Genomic DNA, 17,679 nt, shown 5'->3' with positions numbered 1-17,679 from the left:
AGGTCCGAGATACTGTTGTGGAGAAGTTTAAATCCGGATTTGGATAGAAAAAGATTTCCCAAGCTTTAAACATCCCAAGGAGCACTGTGCAAGCGATAATATTGAAATGGAAGGAGTATCAGACCACTGCAAATCTACAAAGACCTGGCCTTCCCTCTAAACTTTCAGCTCATACAAGGAGAAGACTGATCAGCGATGCAGACAAGAGGCCCATAATCACTCTGGATGAACTGCAGAGATCTACAGCTGAGGTTTGAGACTCTGTCCATAGGACAACAATCAGTCGTATACTGCACAAATCTGGCCTTTTGGAAGTGTGGCAAGAAGAAAGCCATTTCTTAAAGATATCCATAAAAAGTGTCATTTAAAGTTTGCCATAAGCCACCTGGGAGACACACCAAACATGTGGAAGAAGGTGCTCTGGTCAGATGAAACCAAAATCTAACTTTTTGGCAACAATGCAAAACTTTATGTTTGGCGTAAAAGCAACACAGCTCATCACCCTGAACACACCATCCCCACTGTCAAACATGGTGGTGGCAGCATCATGGTTTGGGCCTGCTTTTCTTCAGCAGGGACAGGGAAGATGGTTAAATATGATGGGGAGATGGATGGAGCCAAATACAGGACCATTCTGGAGGAAAACCTGATGGAGTCTGCAAAAGACCTCAGACTGGGACGGAGATTTGTCTTCCAACAAGACAATGATCCAAAACATAAAGCAAAATCTACAATTGAATGGTTCACAAATAAACATATCCAGGTGTTAGAATGGCCAAGTCAAAGTCCAGACCTGAATCCAAATGAGACTCTGTGGAAAGAACTGAAAACTGCTGTTCACAAACACTCTCCATCCAACCTCACTGAGCTCGAGCTGTTTTGCAAGGAGGAATGGACAAAAATGTCAGTCTCTCGATGTTCAAAACTGATAGAGACATACCCCAAGCGACTTACAGCTGTAATCGCAGCAAAAGGTGGCACTACAAAGTATTAACTTAAGGGGGCTGAATAATTTTGCACGCCCAATTTTTCAGTTTTTTATTTGTTAAAAAAGTTTGAAATATCCAATAAATTTCGTTCCACTTCATGATTGTGTCCCACTTGTTGTTGATTCTTCACAAAAAATTACAGTTTAATATCTTTATGTTTGAAGCCTGAAATGTGGCAAAAGGTCGAAAAGTTCAAGGGGGCCAAATACTTTTGCAAGGCACTGTATATAGATATACATAAAAAGTACAGTAAAACTGCAGGAAAGGGCACTGGGGGCAAACTAATGTGGATTTATTTTATTTTGTAATGTATCAGTGTGTTTGGTGTGTTTTACTGTTTGAATTTGCCGCCGCTTCCACCCCCCTGAGAGTGTCACGTCGCAGGAGACGGAAGCCAGGGCACAGAGCATCGGGAGGAAGACCTGGCCGCCGAACACTGCCGGGATACATCACTGGATTCCAGGGACAAGATGAGTTCCCTCTCTTACAGGATCCAGCGATCTCCCTGGCGGTACCCCGAGTGTGGCTCGGGGTTACCGCTTTTGGCACTGAAATTTAACCCCGAGCCACACCGGGAATACCGCTAGGGAGGTTAAATGCCCCCCCCCCATGTGAATGAGATACATGGCATTCCTACAAATTCTCAACAAAAAAAAAAGTGTAGTGTACAAAAAGACAGTAGGCAATTTTTGACAAGTCTTTAAAAAAAAGTACATATACTGCGGCGGTCAGCCCCTCACAGGCAAAGTGACGTATATATACGTCACTAGCCTGTGAGGCTCTGGGGAGGGAGGGAGCGAGCGTGCGCCGCCGGAGGCGCGCTCCCGCGCGATCACGGACCCCCCCACGCGTGTGACCGGCGGACCCGATGTCCGCCGGTCACTCGGCGATCGTCAGTGGAGAGGGAGAAAGGCAGGCGGCTAGTGTAAACAAGCCGCCTGTCATTCTCCCCTGTGTAGAAACAATGATCATACGGTTCTACTATGTAGGACCATTGATCATTGTTCCTACAGCTCAAGCCACAGTCAATCACAGTTAGAATCACACCCCTAGGGACACACACAGCCCCTCCCTTTCAAATAAAGTTAACCCCTTCACTGGCAGTGTAATTTTACAGTAGCAGTGCATATGTATAGCACTGATTACTGTAGAAATGTCACTGGTAACCCCAAAAGTGTCAAAAATGTCAGTCAAGGGTCCAATCTGTCCGCCGCAATGTCGCAGTACCGCAAAAAAATCGCAGATCGCCGCCATTACGCATTAAAAAAAACAACAAAAATGACAGAAATCTTTCCCTTTGTTAGTAAACGCAATAACTTTTGCGCAAACCAATCAAAATACGCTTTTTGCAATTTTTTTTACCAAACATATGTAGCATAAAACAAATTGGCCGAAAATGTTAAAAAATTTTGATTTTTACATTTTTTTGGGGGGAATTTGATATAAAAAAATGTGAAATATATTGTTATTTTTGCAAAATTGACGCTCTTTTTTTGTTTATAGCACATGATCAAAAAATCACACAGGTGATCAAATACCACCAATGGAAATCTCTGTTTGTGGGAAAAAAAGGATGTCAAATTCGTTTAGGTACAGCGTCGCACGACCGCGCAATTGTCCATTAAAGTCACGCAGTGCCGAATCGCAAAATACCCCCTGGTCAGGAAGGGGGTAAAATCTTCCGGGGCTTAAGTGGTTAAAAACTAAGGGGTGGTGCCACCCCGTGTGGCATCACTGACCCAGCATGCCCACTCTAAACATTGCCCAACATCAAGAAATCAAAGAGAGAACAATCCTTATAGTGCAGCAAGTTTTTATTTAAAATGGATAAAATTTTTAACACAGATGTATTGCAATTACATTTTCAGGGTGCCTAAGGAGCACTTCCACAAACCGCTCTCATTTAATACCCAGGCATGTGCCGCTCCTAACTACCAAGCCGGCATACGCTCCAAATCCTGGAAGTGTCGTAGGGACAAAGGTGGAAATGATGACAGGGACATGCTTCAATGCATTTCGCACTACCGTCATTTCCGCCCGTCTTCATTTCAGGGCAATATTGTCAGTGGATTAGCGTTGGAGCAAATTAGGTACTGAGTCCATCATATGCATCCCATACTGGATTGTGTCTGCAAGGCTCATTAGACCTTTGGGCCATTTACTGTTGGCGAGTGAGCATTAGTGCTGAAGGGCTTTCGTTGGATGCAATAGAAGAAATTACCACTCACTCTACAGCACGGTGTTTGGATTATTTCCCTATTTTCATTTATGGACTTTTTATAAGTTTGATGCACATTATTGCTTAGTGATTGGTTTACCTATGAGTGTTAAGAAGTAGCTCCTTCCTTATCACCTTTCTTTAGAGCAGTGTAAAATTGTCCAGCAGCTGGACAATTTTAAATAGCAAGACTAGGCTGAAATTTACTACCTTTTCTCATTAAAACACTGAGAGTGCATTAGGTAATTATAACGAATCAGACCCTCCCATTCAGATTAGGAAACAGTTCACCCCAGAACATGCGTGTTTTGACAGCCTATTCATTTGCCGTTGTACTCAAAGAAACTTGTGTTTACACAGGAGAAGAAGTAAATACTTCTGTGGTAGGGCTTACAAGGTATACTGGTTATCCTGGCTTGTACAGCACTGTCTGACCAGGTTTAGAGGGTATCCCAGGGGAGCTATGTAAGTATATAGATTCCAGTATTCAACATGTGTTGAAAATTGCAATCAGTGTCCATAATACAGACCAAGTAGAATGTTGCTTTGTAATGTATTTCTATAAAAAGGAACAGGTGTCGTCATTAACGCAAGTGAAGCAAGGGAAAACCCACCATGTGTTATTTGAAACATTCTGAAATGTAAGCTTCTGCCTTGCTGATGAAGTATTTTTTCTATATTTACAGGAAAGTTGTGGATCTTCCAAAAAGGAGATTTGGGATTCCAATTGACAGGATTGGCATGAACCGCCTTGCTAATACAAGAGGCTAAAGATTTCTATTGTAAGTTTATTTCAAATACTTTGCTACCACTAATTGCACAAAAAAATATTCTATTAGTATGCAAATATACAATATACTCTTTATATATAGTGACACCATGTGTTTGAGAAAGAAAAGCAAATTGCATATGGATGCTATTTCATGGCTAATGTGAAGAAGGAGTGTTATTTTAAAACTATTGCTGTCCATATGTGTCCATAGTGCAAAGATCTAGAGAAGTGATGCTTTAAATATTGCTCCAGTGAACCACTTACTAAGTTGCATTTACAAAATAAACCAGACCCGTAAGCAATGGGGAACGAGGCTTGGGATGCGGATATGTACCAGTCAGCAAAAGGACCAGGTGGTAGATACAATGTCTAATAAGGGACACAGAAAGTTTAGGAATTCTTAAACAGTCAGGTTATACTGCTAGAGTTTGGGACACTGGCAAACAAAATAGGCTAAAAGAGCGCTGGTATACGTTAAATGTTTTGCTAGTGTACTAGGAGGTTGGACACTTTTTCCTTAGCACAGCTGAGAAAAAGTCAAAAAATATTTATGCTAGCCATTTAATTCTTATATTTACATGCTATTTTTATTTCTTCAGTCAAGATACACAGTACACTGTAGATATATTTTTCTTTGGTGACTTCAATCAAGACTTCAATCTCATGCTTAAACTAGTCTCTGCACAGCAGCTATTCGGACCAGTTGAACCTCAGCAACAGCTTTAGATGCTGTACCCAGACCCCACTGGACTGGAAGATTGTGGGACTAGCCTGGAATGTGACCATCTGGCATTGGGCTCTGCATTGTAGCACTTTCCAGACCTTTTTGCATTGTGTTGGTTCCAAGCTGGGACGCAGCTTCTGGTGTACCGCAGTCTTTGAGGATTTACGTAGTTTGGATTGAAGCACCAGAAGTTACCCCGCAGTTATGATTGTTGGGCCCCATTATAAAATGTCTGCCACCACCAATGGCTAAGGCTGATTGGACCGAGCGCTGAGGTCATTTTTAAGGGCTTGTAAGAATATTTAATAATAAATATCTTGCGCTCGTACTTATGTCAGAATATTTATACTGCTCTGAATATAGCAGTGTATTTATTTATGGTTAATAAGCAAAGATCTGTGAAAAAGGAGAGTCTTCACCTATTGCCATAAATCAATGTCGTGAATTCTTTTTAATTGATTAATTTCTTTTTAAAAGCATATACCAATCTTAGTGAGTACAGTCTACAGTATGGAATATATATAAAAATATTTATTCTCAAGACATGCAAACACAATATATGATCAAACAAGAAGTGACACAAAAATAACTCTACATAAAAATACTAACTTCAAATAATCAATGCAATGTGATGTTTAGCTCAATAATGAAAGTGAAACTAAAACAAAGTGAAACTAAAACAAAGTGAAAGTAAAACTAAAGCAAGATTACCATTTCTTCCCAGGTATAGTATAAGCCATAAATTAATGTTCTATATAAACAGACTACAATGGTCTGCGAATCACACGGCCCAAAGTCATTCCACTGCAGAAGGAATGAGAATAAGCCATGCAAAACGGAAGACTTAAAATTGCAAATAATGCACTGAATCTGATATTAATAAAAATGTATAAAAACAAAAATCAGCTTTTTAGAGAAAAATATACCATGGCTTATACGGCTGGGATTGTAATCTCATTACCCTTAAATATGCAATATAAAACATATAAGGAAAGAATAAACAATTGTTGAATAAAATCAAATAACATAGCAAGGCATAATTACCACACTTAAGATGGTGTTACCAGAGTCCTAAGATGGATGCCAGTGAGGGAGGAGTTTCCTCCAAGTTTCAGATGAATGATGTGGATCAGGGAGTATGTCTGCATGAGTCTATTGAAAAATGTAATAGCGTGTGTGGTGTAAGTGTGAGGTGTGTTGTCAGTAGTGTAAAGTGTTGTCTCTCTCATCTGGGTTGGTCTTTTATATGGTAAGAACAAAGAGCTATAAAAATTACCATAAGTAAAACCCAGAGGGATGAAACATTATTCCCAATTGGTTGGGATATTCTATACCTAAACTGATGAGATCATAGACACCTCTTTTGATAATTAACCCCGTACTTGGATAATAAAATTAAATGATGATTTCTCTATATGTGAGATTAATCATAAAACACAACATAGAACTTTGTCCAGACTACCAGTACATACATAAATGTCCACCTGTATTTCCATTATTCATCTTGGCAAGTAATGCCATTTCAATAATTATATTATTTAACACAATATAATATTTTTATATTGGAATATCTCAAATTATCTCAAGACTGCACCTGGTATTTTGTCTCCAGAGGGCAGTGTCGTACCGTTCATTAGATTTTGTATTTAACACTTTTACCACCATGTCCTTATCTGATGACCTCTCTGACCTCTGGCTAGTGAATAGCCATTACTTATTTGGATTCTGACATAACTGTCAGGCATCTAGTCTAGGTTTGGAATATTTACGACACAAACTTCTCTGAAATTAGGTAATTAGTGGCGAGATACATCTGTCCTACACTTAAACATAATGTATTCTAAGAAAGATTACTATTGTAATACTAATTACTAATATAAACCCAAAATGTGATATAACATTCCTAAATATATATGTATATGCCTTACATAATATAATGACATAATTATGGCTAATATCTTCTCACATATAATCATGTATCTATGAAAACTTATATGGTTCATCTTTAAATGTATGCTGAAAAACACTGAGCCATTGTCTATTGTTAAATACTTATAGACAGACTGACACTACCATCCCCTTAACTTCTGTTATCTGATAGAGGTGTCAATGTATAAGCTTATTTATGACAAAAGAAAATAGAAATGTCTGCTGAAAGTATAGGACCCTATTGTTGAAATTCTATGCTCTCTTGTAAGCTTGTACGAGACATTTTGTTTAACAAGTATATATATGAACTTTGTTTCACCTTAAAAACAAGATGGACGCCATCCTGTTCAGAATCTCTTATATGCATAATATGAAATATACATGGCTTTTAAAATCATTTTTCTTTTTACCTATTATTATTTTAATAACCCCCAACAGGCCCGACATATCCCCCCCCCTTTCTTCCCAGTAGACAAGTGAGCAACTTAGGCCTATCTGGAAAGAAAGCTTTTTAAGGAGTAGTGGAAAAAAAAAATGTCTTGTTCTCTTTTTGTAAGAGAATAGTTCATATTGGGAATTGTTCATAACTTTTAAGTAAATCGGTAAAATAAAAAAAAATGAGAAGAGAAAAAAAAACAATCAGTTCAAAATGTCAGTTCGTAGCGACTTTGCAATGTTAGCTATGTCACCAACTGTTCCTTGTTAGTCTCTTTGACTTCTGATCTCCTAGTAAAGAAACTCAAATGTTCCTTGAAATCTGCATCTCCAGCTTGCAAAGTGTTAATGGAGACAGAAATTAACTGCTGCAATGGCATTAGCAACTACCATTCAAAGCGCTGTAAAACAATGTTGGCAATCAGGAATCAGAGAAATCTGTTTGGACGTTCAACCTTGGATGTTGGTTGGATAATGAATGGTTTCAGCATGGCCTAGAGTGTCATACACCTAGACTGAGTTTTTGCTCACATGTGCAATGCACCATTCTCACATCTCCTTCAACTGAAAACAGGAGGTAGTGCGATTTCTCTCAATGGATTTCCTTGGATCAAATGCACAAAGATCTGTTGAAACAAATCTTCCTCTCCGTCAACAAGAATCTGGGGCGTCTCGCAGCTTGATTCTTGAAGAGGGATCCGATTCAATGAGGGGTTCCATCCAGAACTGGACTCTAAGGAGAGATGACCCATCCGATCGCTGTGTCTTTGGCAAACATCACCGTCTGTACCAATCAAGGACCTGGCATGGAAGGTTAATCTCTTCCTATTGGATGAAACATACGGTATGAATATACATTCTTATCAATTGACATTTCAATGCGATGTTGGTACCCTAAGCTTTCTCAGAGTTCTCCTTTAATCCACCGTGTGATCAGTCCTTTTATATGAGCACCACGGAAGGTGAGACTATATATGCGACCTTTCCTAGGGCGACTGACTTCTGGGGCTTATTAACATGGTGATGTGTTTATCGCCATGGATACTACACATTGGACAATAATAAAATGATACAATATTTTGTTAAAATTTTACCTACTACTTGGGGAAAAAATATAATATCTCCCCCTTTGGGGCATCAATGCAATTTATTGTAGGCAACAAACTACCTGGCATTGAGGATTCCTTCTTGGTTACCGTATACAACCTTTAACCTCTTGACTGCATTACGTCATTAGGGTTTGATCTTTCTTGGTATCACCGTCATTGGCGATTTTTCAAAAATGTGCCCGCTTTGAGCGACCTGTTTGAGTCAGAGGGATGAAGTGACCACTGAAAAATAGGAGGGTAGTTAGTATCTCACAACCAAGATCCCCCCCTGACAGGGATTTCAGGATCCTCAATGCTGTGACCTGGGATAAAAGGGTGTTAGAACCTCTGCATCCTATACCTCTATTCAGTGTATCCCTTCTTATTCCTTACCACTTGGGCATTTAAGGATTGTATGGCCTTTGGCTGGCTACAGGATTTGTTCCTAGAGATGGATTTTATTTTAGTTCTGGGCTGCAGTGCCCTGAGTGAACCAATTGATCAGCTGATCCAACTTGGCTTCTATTCTGCTGAAAACTTTTTAGAATTGGATTATTGGCTCCGCCTCCTGCGGTGCCTATGTCTCTCGGGTTCAGACCTATGGGACAGATCCCCATTAGAACCAGTTACTCGGTTCTGGCGTGAGGTCTGGGCCTTAATGTCACTTGATCTTCCCGAGGATTTTGGGGAACCCTAGGATGGGGCAAATCCCTATTTATTTGTGGGTGTCCCCCCCCCTTGTTAATGGGATGTCCGGTGTCCTCCTTAAGGTATCCGGTGTTCCCTTTGGGGCCTAGGTGGCATATCTTGCTCCTTTGCCAAACTTTTTATTATTATGTGTATGGGCAATGCCTCAAAGCACAGGGATTTAAATTACAGGTGGTTGTACTCAGCTCCTTCATTGAAGGGTGTTAGGCACTTTTGAGTACAGCAAAAAAAAAAAAATTCAATGGAGCTTTGGTGCTGTGTACATTTTAAATTGTAGATCACAGCTCTAGCAGCAGTGAAGTTTTATATGGGCTGCATTTTAAATGACATCCTGCAGGCACAACACAGAAAGTTGTTTTCATAGGCCTCAAGATGATCAATAAAGTTTAAGGACCTTTTATTAACAAAAAAAAATATACAGGACAGTACTCTTTTTAAAACTTTTAAATTCTGGAGGTGCATGGTGTCTTTTTAGGGGTGCTAGTCTTTTTGCAATGACCTGATATGACTCATACCTATTTATGCATGGCTGCCCAATTTCTGCCCTCCTATATTAGGAATGTGGCTGGGGTAGGACATGGACTCTTTGCCTGATTCCCCCCCCTTGTCTGGGTCATAACCAACAGACTGGGAATCATATCTGGGTCTATGAATAATTACATCATATTTAAAATGCAGGACTAAAAACATTGCCCTTTTGTATGGACCCCATGACCTTATGGAACTCTCCTATGTATTTACTGATGAGTTCCTGTCATTACATGAACTGTTACATTTTTTTTTTTTTTTTTCAAATTTTTCCACTGCTGATTACTCGGCAACTTTTGCTAGAAAAACATTTTTCCTTGCTCAAAACTTCCTAATTATTGCATTAATCATTAACATTTCTCTTCCACATGATTACTTTCATTATAGCTTACTTGATAAGACTTCTGCCACAGTTCTACTTCATTTTGCAGTTTCACGCTACATTCCCTTTACTTATGTGTCCCAATAGAGTTACTTTCACCTGCTCAAGGAGGTTCCTAATCTCATACTCTCATTATTTGGAGTGGAGATTGAAACTTTACTTAACTCCTTTTTGCTGAGCCTTCTGGTGCAGTTCCTCCTAAAGATACAGTAAGATTAGCCATGACCAAAAAGTATGTGATCACACTTCCTGATGTCTTTTGGTGTTCGATAAGCTTATTGGTGAGTTCATACATACAGGTTGTCCTCTACCCATGTCAGATGCCCTTTATTGGCCCGACGTTCTGAGGATTTTGATATATGACTCTAACCAGCACTTACATATTCCACCATTTCAGACTCAGAGAGGTGTTTCCACACATTTATGATCTGTGCCCAATCCACTGGGGTTGTGGCATTACCACTAGGGACTCACACCTTGCCAGAGTTGGCAGCGTGAACATTACCTGCTGTTGACATTTTTAATGCATTTCTATCACATTGCAATTAATAAAAAAAAATTCCAAAAAAATATTTCTTTTTTTTTTTTTTTTAAGTTATTGATTATGTCACCTGATCAATATTATGATTGGCATATGTAAGAAATCAATAATTATCTCGCTGGGGCCTCCATTATATGTAAGAATATTTAATAATAAATATCTTGCGCTCGTACTTATGTCAGAATATTTATACTGCTCTGAATATAGCAGTGTATTTATTTATGGTTAATAAGCAAAGATCTGTGAAAAAGGAGAGTCTTCACCTATTGCCATAAATCAATGTCGTGAATTCTTTTTAATTGATTAATTTCTTTTTAAAAGCATATACCAATCTTAGTGAGTACAGTCTACAGTATGGAATATATATAAAAATATTTATTCTCAAGACATGCAAACACAATATATGATCAAACAAGAAGTGACACAAAAATAACTCTACATAAAAATACTAACTTCAAATAATCAATGCAATGTGATGTTTAGCTCAATAATGAAAGTGAAACTAAAACAAAGTGAAACTAAAACAAAGTGAAAGTAAAACTAAAGCAAGATTACCATTTCTTCCCAGGTATAGTATAAGCCATAAATTAATGTTCTATATAAACAGACTACAATGGTCTGCGAATCACACGGCCCAAAGTCATTCCACTGCAGAAGGAATGAGAATAAGCCATGCAAAACGGAAGACTTAAAATTGCAAATAATGCACTGAATCTGATATTAATAAAAATGTATAAAAACAAAAATCAGCTTTTTAGAGAAAAATATACCATGGCTTATACGGCTGGGATTGTAATCTCATTACCCTTAAATATGCAATATAAAACATATAAGGAAAGAATAAACAATTGTTGAATAAAATCAAATAACATAGCAAGGCATAATTACCACACTTAAGATGGTGTTACCAGAGTCCTAAGATGGATGCCAGTGAGGGAGGAGTTTCCTCCAAGTTTCAGATGAATGATGTGGATCAGGGAGTATGTCTGCATGAGTCTATTGAAAAATGTAATAGCGTGTGTGGTGTAAGTGTGAGGTGTGTTGTCAGTAGTGTAAAGTGTTGTCTCTCTCATCTGGGTTGGTCTTTTATATGGTAAGAACAAAGAGCTATAAAAATTACCATAAGTAAAACCCAGAGGGATGAAACATTATTCCCAATTGGTTGGGATATTCTATACCTAAACTGATGAGATCATAGACACCTCTTTTGATAATTAACCCCGTACTTGGATAATAAAATTAAATGATGATTTCTCTATATGTGAGATTAATCATAAAACACAACATAGAACTTTGTCCAGACTACCAGTACATACATAAATGTCCACCTGTATTTCCATTATTCATCTTGGCAAGTAATGCCATTTCAATAATTATATTATTTAACACAATATAATATTTTTATATTGGAATATCTCAAATTATCTCAAGACTGCACCTGGTATTTTGTCTCCAGAGGGCAGTGTCGTACCGTTCATTAGATTTTGTATTTAACACTTTTACCACCATGTCCTTATCTGATGACCTCTCTGACCTCTGGCTAGTGAATAGCCATTACTTATTTGGATTCTGACATAACTGTCAGGCATCTAGTCTAGGTTTGGAATATTTACGACACAAACTTCTCTGAAATTAGGTAATTAGTGGCGAGATACATCTGTCCTACACTTAAACATAATGTATTCTAAGAAAGATTACTATTGTAATACTAATTACTAATATAAACCCAAAATGTGATATAACATTCCTAAATATATATGTATATGCCTTACATAATATAATGACATAATTATGGCTAATATCTTCTCACATATAATCATGTATCTATGAAAACTTATATGGTTCATCTTTAAATGTATGCTGAAAAACACTGAGCCATTGTCTATTGTTAAATACTTATAGACAGACTGACACTACCATCCCCTTAACTTCTGTTATCTGATAGAGGTGTCAATGTATAAGCTTATTTATGACAAAAGAAAATAGAAATGTCTGCTGAAAGTATAGGACCCTATTGTTGAAATTCTATGCTCTCTTGTAAGCTTGTACGAGACATTTTGTTTAACAAGTATATATATGAACTTTGTTTCACCTTAAAAACAAGATGGACGCCATCCTGTTCAGAATCTCTTATATGCATAATATGAAATATACATGGCTTTTAAAATCATTTTTCTTTTTACCTATTATTATTTTAATAACCCCCAACAGGCCCGACAGGCTGATTGTTGTGCGCACATGTACCACACTCCTTCTCTGGCCAGTTAGCCTAGACAAAGTATCATCCCAATGCTGTTCCTGGTTCTGAGGCAGTTCATGGATCATCTAGTCTCTATTCTTGTATCACTGTCTGCCATAGTGATTTGGTCACCTCCAAGAGAATGCAAGGCCTTGCATCAATTTGGGCTTGGTAGTTTTCTGCTACCCAGTTTAACGTGTCTTTTCAAAGTCACACAGAGGACAGTCCTGCTGCAACAGGAGTTGATTTGTTAGCTTCCTCAGAAGCCTGCTGTTCTAGGCCTAGGGTCTTTTATAATTTCTACGGCTGAAAAGATCTTTCCAATACAATTGGTATTTAACAAGGACTGGAAATAACCTATAAATCATGGACCCTCCTGACAATTTTTCCAGGGAGGTTTCAAGGGAATTTATTGCTAAGTGGTCTCTGCCCACTGTAGACAAGACTGTCTTAACAAAACTGTCTAAACAAGCATAAAACAGATTGATGGTGTTCCTACCATTGGGGATTTCACTGAAAGACAGTTGGGTTTCCTACCTAGGTCACAGTTTGAATTAACTGTGACTCTCCATCCTCTGTTAGCTTTGATTTGTAAGACCATGTCACTATGGATCAAACCCTTTAATGCAGAACCACTCCCTCACATGGACAAACTCTCTTGCCCTGGAGCTTCTCGAACAAGTGTCTGGAGCCACGCTCTTCAGCGGTGATAACCTAGTTCAAGCATCTAAGCTTGTGTCTCACGTGGAGGTGAAGTCTGCACACAGGCCTCATAGCTAAAGTATGTGTCCAGAACACCAACAATATTATATAACAATATAGGAACATCTGATTCACTTTCCCTTTTAGTGGAATGCATCTCTTTGGATCTACCATTGACAATGTTATTCCTTATGCTGTTCTTAGTCAGACTGTGTGCCTGCCTCAATGGAGGAGATCTGTGGGATTAACGCCATCCTTCATCTTCTACTAGAGTAGTACCTCATAGGTGGCCAGAAACTGCCTCTTACTCAAGCCACAGAGCTCAAAGTCAGAAGTTCTTTGAATCTTCTGCTCAGCCTTTTGCATGTAGCATCCACTCTAGACCTTTAAATCAGGCATCTCCCTCCATGCCTCTCTATAGCCAGCTGGTATTACTGCACCTCATTCTGCATCTTTATAGGCTTGTTTGGGTTCCCCAAACCCTGGGATCTCTGATACCTCTCCAGTAGAAGTATTTCCTTGGGAATTGTATCCTGCACCACAAAGAAGTAATTGGGGAAAAGCATAAGCAGAGACTACCTTCAAAGAAAACCGACAATTGATCAGAATATGATGACCACTGAAATTGAATGTTCAGTTCAACTCATCCTATAAAAGTTTGGTTGGGCACTGTTCTATTACACCTTTTTAAACTAAAAATTGGATGCCAATACACAGGTTTGGTCGATTAAGGGGAGCAGGGCCAAACTCAGGGAAAGAGAGAGTTGTATTATATGAGGCTGATTTGATGAAGATGCGGAGAATCTTCACATAATAAATAGTGTGATTATTCACTCCAGCTATCCAGTCATGTGAAAAGAAAATTCCTGTTTACTTATTTAATCTGCAAATAATTGGATAATTAAAGTGAATATTCAGTTTATTGTGTGAAGTCTCTCAACTCCCTAAGGACCTACATTGATGGGCTATAGTTCACTTTAAACGGGTTTTGCATTCCTATACATTACATAATTATGGAAATGCGAAATCCACTTAAAGCAGCTTAAATGCAGGTCAGAAGGAGGACAGCAACAGGTCAAATGTATCTTTCAATGAATTTTGAATGATCTTAGAAGCTTGTCAAACCAATACATTTAACACCAGCACAAAGCCCATTGACTTATGTCTATATTTGCCTATAAATTCTCTGGATCTACTCCAATATCTTAAGTATATTTGTTTCCTTTTTTTCTATAAGTAAAAAAGAAAAAGATTACTGATATGCCATAAAGGCTTTACATCAAGTACTTTAGAAGGTTTCAAGGGATCATTATGTCTTGGGAAAAAAGCCATACATTTTCTAACTGTTGCAAGCAATGTTGGAATCAGTTGTATACTGTATATTGAACAGGCAACCTCAAATTTGTAAAGATTTTAACAAAATGATTTTCTTTTTTGCCTGTTCTTATATTTTTGCAGATATGTACACCCTGGATGATATATGATACATCATGGATGCCACAAAGACACTTCTGATATCTTACAGGACTCCAATTCCTGATTTCTGCTACAGTGATTAATGAATTGAACATCTATAAATCTATTTCACATCCACTGTCAAAACAATAATAGATCCAATCCATCAGGTCAGAACTTTTACAGCCAGGGTGTGTCTTGTTTAGACCACAGGGTGTACGTGTAATACGGCACATCCTAGTGATCTGATAATTGCTGGGTTTCTGTTTAAATTTGATTTCCGTGAAATAACATTTCATTTGTGACTGAAAATTTGTCCTGCATATAAAAGAATGCACTTTTTTGTTGCGTACAGTATGTTTGCCAGTCCCCACTAAACAAAACAGATCATTTACTCTTTGAGTATCCACCTCATCCCACCCCTATAATGTAGCACAGCATAATATTTAGGAAATAAGAACATACATGAAGTCTTTGATATGTAAGTATAAAGGTAGAAATTGCAAGTTTCATTTTTTTTCTCATTTAATAACCATATGCATAGAAGCCTGTAAATGATTAGGTACAAATGTATCTGCGTAAATGTGTACATATATCAGGTAAAAGTCTGCCTCGTGTGAAAACCCTATACTGTATAAACCTTTTGTGAGTCTGAGTAAATTTTAATTTGACCAGAGAGTAGCTGCACTTTTTTTTTCGTTTAGAACTTGCATATTAAGACCTAATATACTTTTTTAGTTGTTGTGGAACTAATTACCCAACATGCCCTTCAAGTCAATGTAATACTGTAATGAGAAGATAAAAAGGCCATTACCCTTAATCATGCTGTAGTATTAAAACAGATACATATATTTGGCATCTATATTTCACAGAATAATTTACAGAAGGATTAAATGTGTGCATAAAAAACATACTTAAGCAGTGGATACAGAAATGATAATGAACAAAGTGTAGCAAAGAGTAGAATTTAAATTAAAGTAGTTATAAACCTCAGACATGAAATATCCCTCTATAAGTGTGTACTTGTCTTAATTAAGAGCCCTACGTGTCACCTCTGTCTGCTTCTTAATTCCTGTGCTGTCAGCATGAATAACTTCTGACAAGTTTTCCTGACACCAAGAGAAAAAAAGGTGACAGGGGAGGAATGTCCAGCTGATTGACAGCCTCAGCCCTGTTCCTGGGTGCTGTGCAAAGGCAGGGGGGGTCCCTTCCCTTCCTTTTTCTGCCATTCCATCAGCTGTTAACACTAGGACAAACTTAATAAATTCTGGACTTTGATAGGCTTTAGAGAAGAGATTACTGTAGATAAATAGGTACAACTTATGTAGGAGGATTTGTTTCATCACTGTGCAGCACTTGATGCCAGCCATTTCAATGGTATATGCAAAGGTTTACAACCACTTTAAGTGCAGCAACCAGAAGCAGCAGATCATAACTCAGTAGTGAAAATTTAAACCAAATGTGTATATGATACAAGATGTTTTTTTGCTCTGTATCTCAAACCCCTCTGTCCTCCATCTTACAACCATCAGAGTAATTGGAGATGGCTGCATATTATAGGATTTACAGAGATTCTTATGACTCTTATGCACAGCCCCTATATCCCATCCACCCCAAGTTCTGATGCTGTGTCTGTTCATAGCTTTCCAGAGGTAGCCAGACAAAACAAACAAAAATGTACCTTTATTTTGTTACATTCTCCACTTATATACCTTAGCTTTACATGTACCCTATGGTGAACATGGACCAAGGCTATTTCACATCTTCATTACTCTTAGTACTGCCTTATTCTTTAAGGTTTTAATATGAATGTAATTGAGTGGACAGAAGAAATGCATACAAATGTCAGTGTCATACTATAATGTATAATAATCAGTTTTTATATTAATCAATATATGACCAGAATAGGCATCCAGTATATGGGCCTAGTATGGTGGTGCTCATTACTTTAGTGTGCCATATTGTAAAACTCGGGTTCCACAAATGCCAACTTCCTACCTGTAGCTCACTCTCATATTACCTAGAAGTAAAGCCACAGTGTAAAAAATGCACTTTATTCAAACCACTTCCACTTCTGAGTAATGACTTTTTGGATCACAAATACTTTGATCTATTCCATATAACTGAAAGTTCTCATTATATTGTCCTTAAACCAAGCATGAGTTTTGTATGAGGAAAAATCTGGTAAAATCCATATTCGTGTCCCAACACTAGTATGTACAGTATGTACAAAATCACATAAAAACCTCTTTGACATATATCCCACACTCTTGTATATTACCTTAAATAAAGGCTTATTTGGTAAGATAGTGCAAAGTGCCATATATGGTAAAACATTAGGGTACTACTGAGGTTACAGCATTGTAGAATTGTCAATAAGCATGGCCATTTTAATTAGGGATCGACCGATTATCGGCAACACCGATATATCTGGGGCCATTATGCATCGTTATGCAACCCCTGGGGTTACCAATATTGCCAATATTTCGGGAAAGTGCTGTACCGGAGTGATGCCTGCAGCCTGAGGCATCACACCGGTACCGGCGTCCATAGCTGATGGTCGTCTGTCTTGTAATGACAACCGATGCAGCTGAGAAGCCGCTCGGCTGTCATTACAAGGAGCGGCATTACATGGGGAGACCCGGGCATCCTACTACCTGCACGGCTGCCGAAGAGAAGACCCGATCAAAGCCACATTCAGCTCTGATCGGGTCTCCATCTAAAAAACACAGAAGTGATGTCATGACATCACTTACGGGTACTCTGTGCCAAATTAAAAAAAATGACAGCATTCAAAACAGCCAAACTTGGCGTTTTGAATGCTTTTAAGTGCAGAGGAGGGGTTTGGGGTCTTTTAGACCCCCTGATCCCTCTACAACAGTACCTGTGAAAAAAAAAAAAAATATGACCAAAATATCGGTATCGGCATTAAAAAAACTATATCGGTCGATCACTAATTTTAATAGCAT

At 38.2% G+C, this 17,679-nt stretch overlaps 1 protein-coding gene across 1 annotated transcript in view; it reads left to right on the top strand.

Annotated features, from left to right (window-relative positions):
* OSTN (osteocrin) overlaps window positions 1-15,031 on the top strand; it is an 83,600-nt gene extending 68,569 nt beyond the window's left edge. Inside the window, exons 4-5 of the mRNA XM_082249355.1 lie at window positions 3,894-3,989; window positions 14,714-15,031. Coding sequence (XP_082105481.1) covers window positions 3,894-3,978 — 85 coding nt within the window. The 3' untranslated portion in view covers window positions 3,979-3,989; window positions 14,714-15,031. The remainder of the gene's footprint in view (window positions 1-3,893; window positions 3,990-14,713) is intronic.
* The last annotated feature ends 2,648 nt before the right edge of the window (window positions 15,032-17,679 follow it).

This window comes from Pelophylax lessonae (genome assembly GCF_965119305.1).
Source record: "Pelophylax lessonae genome assembly, chromosome: 3".
NCBI lineage: Eukaryota > Metazoa > Chordata > Amphibia > Anura > Ranidae > Pelophylax > Pelophylax lessonae.
Note: the sequence above shows the minus strand (reverse complement) of the source record. Positions and strands in the feature narration are given on the sequence as shown.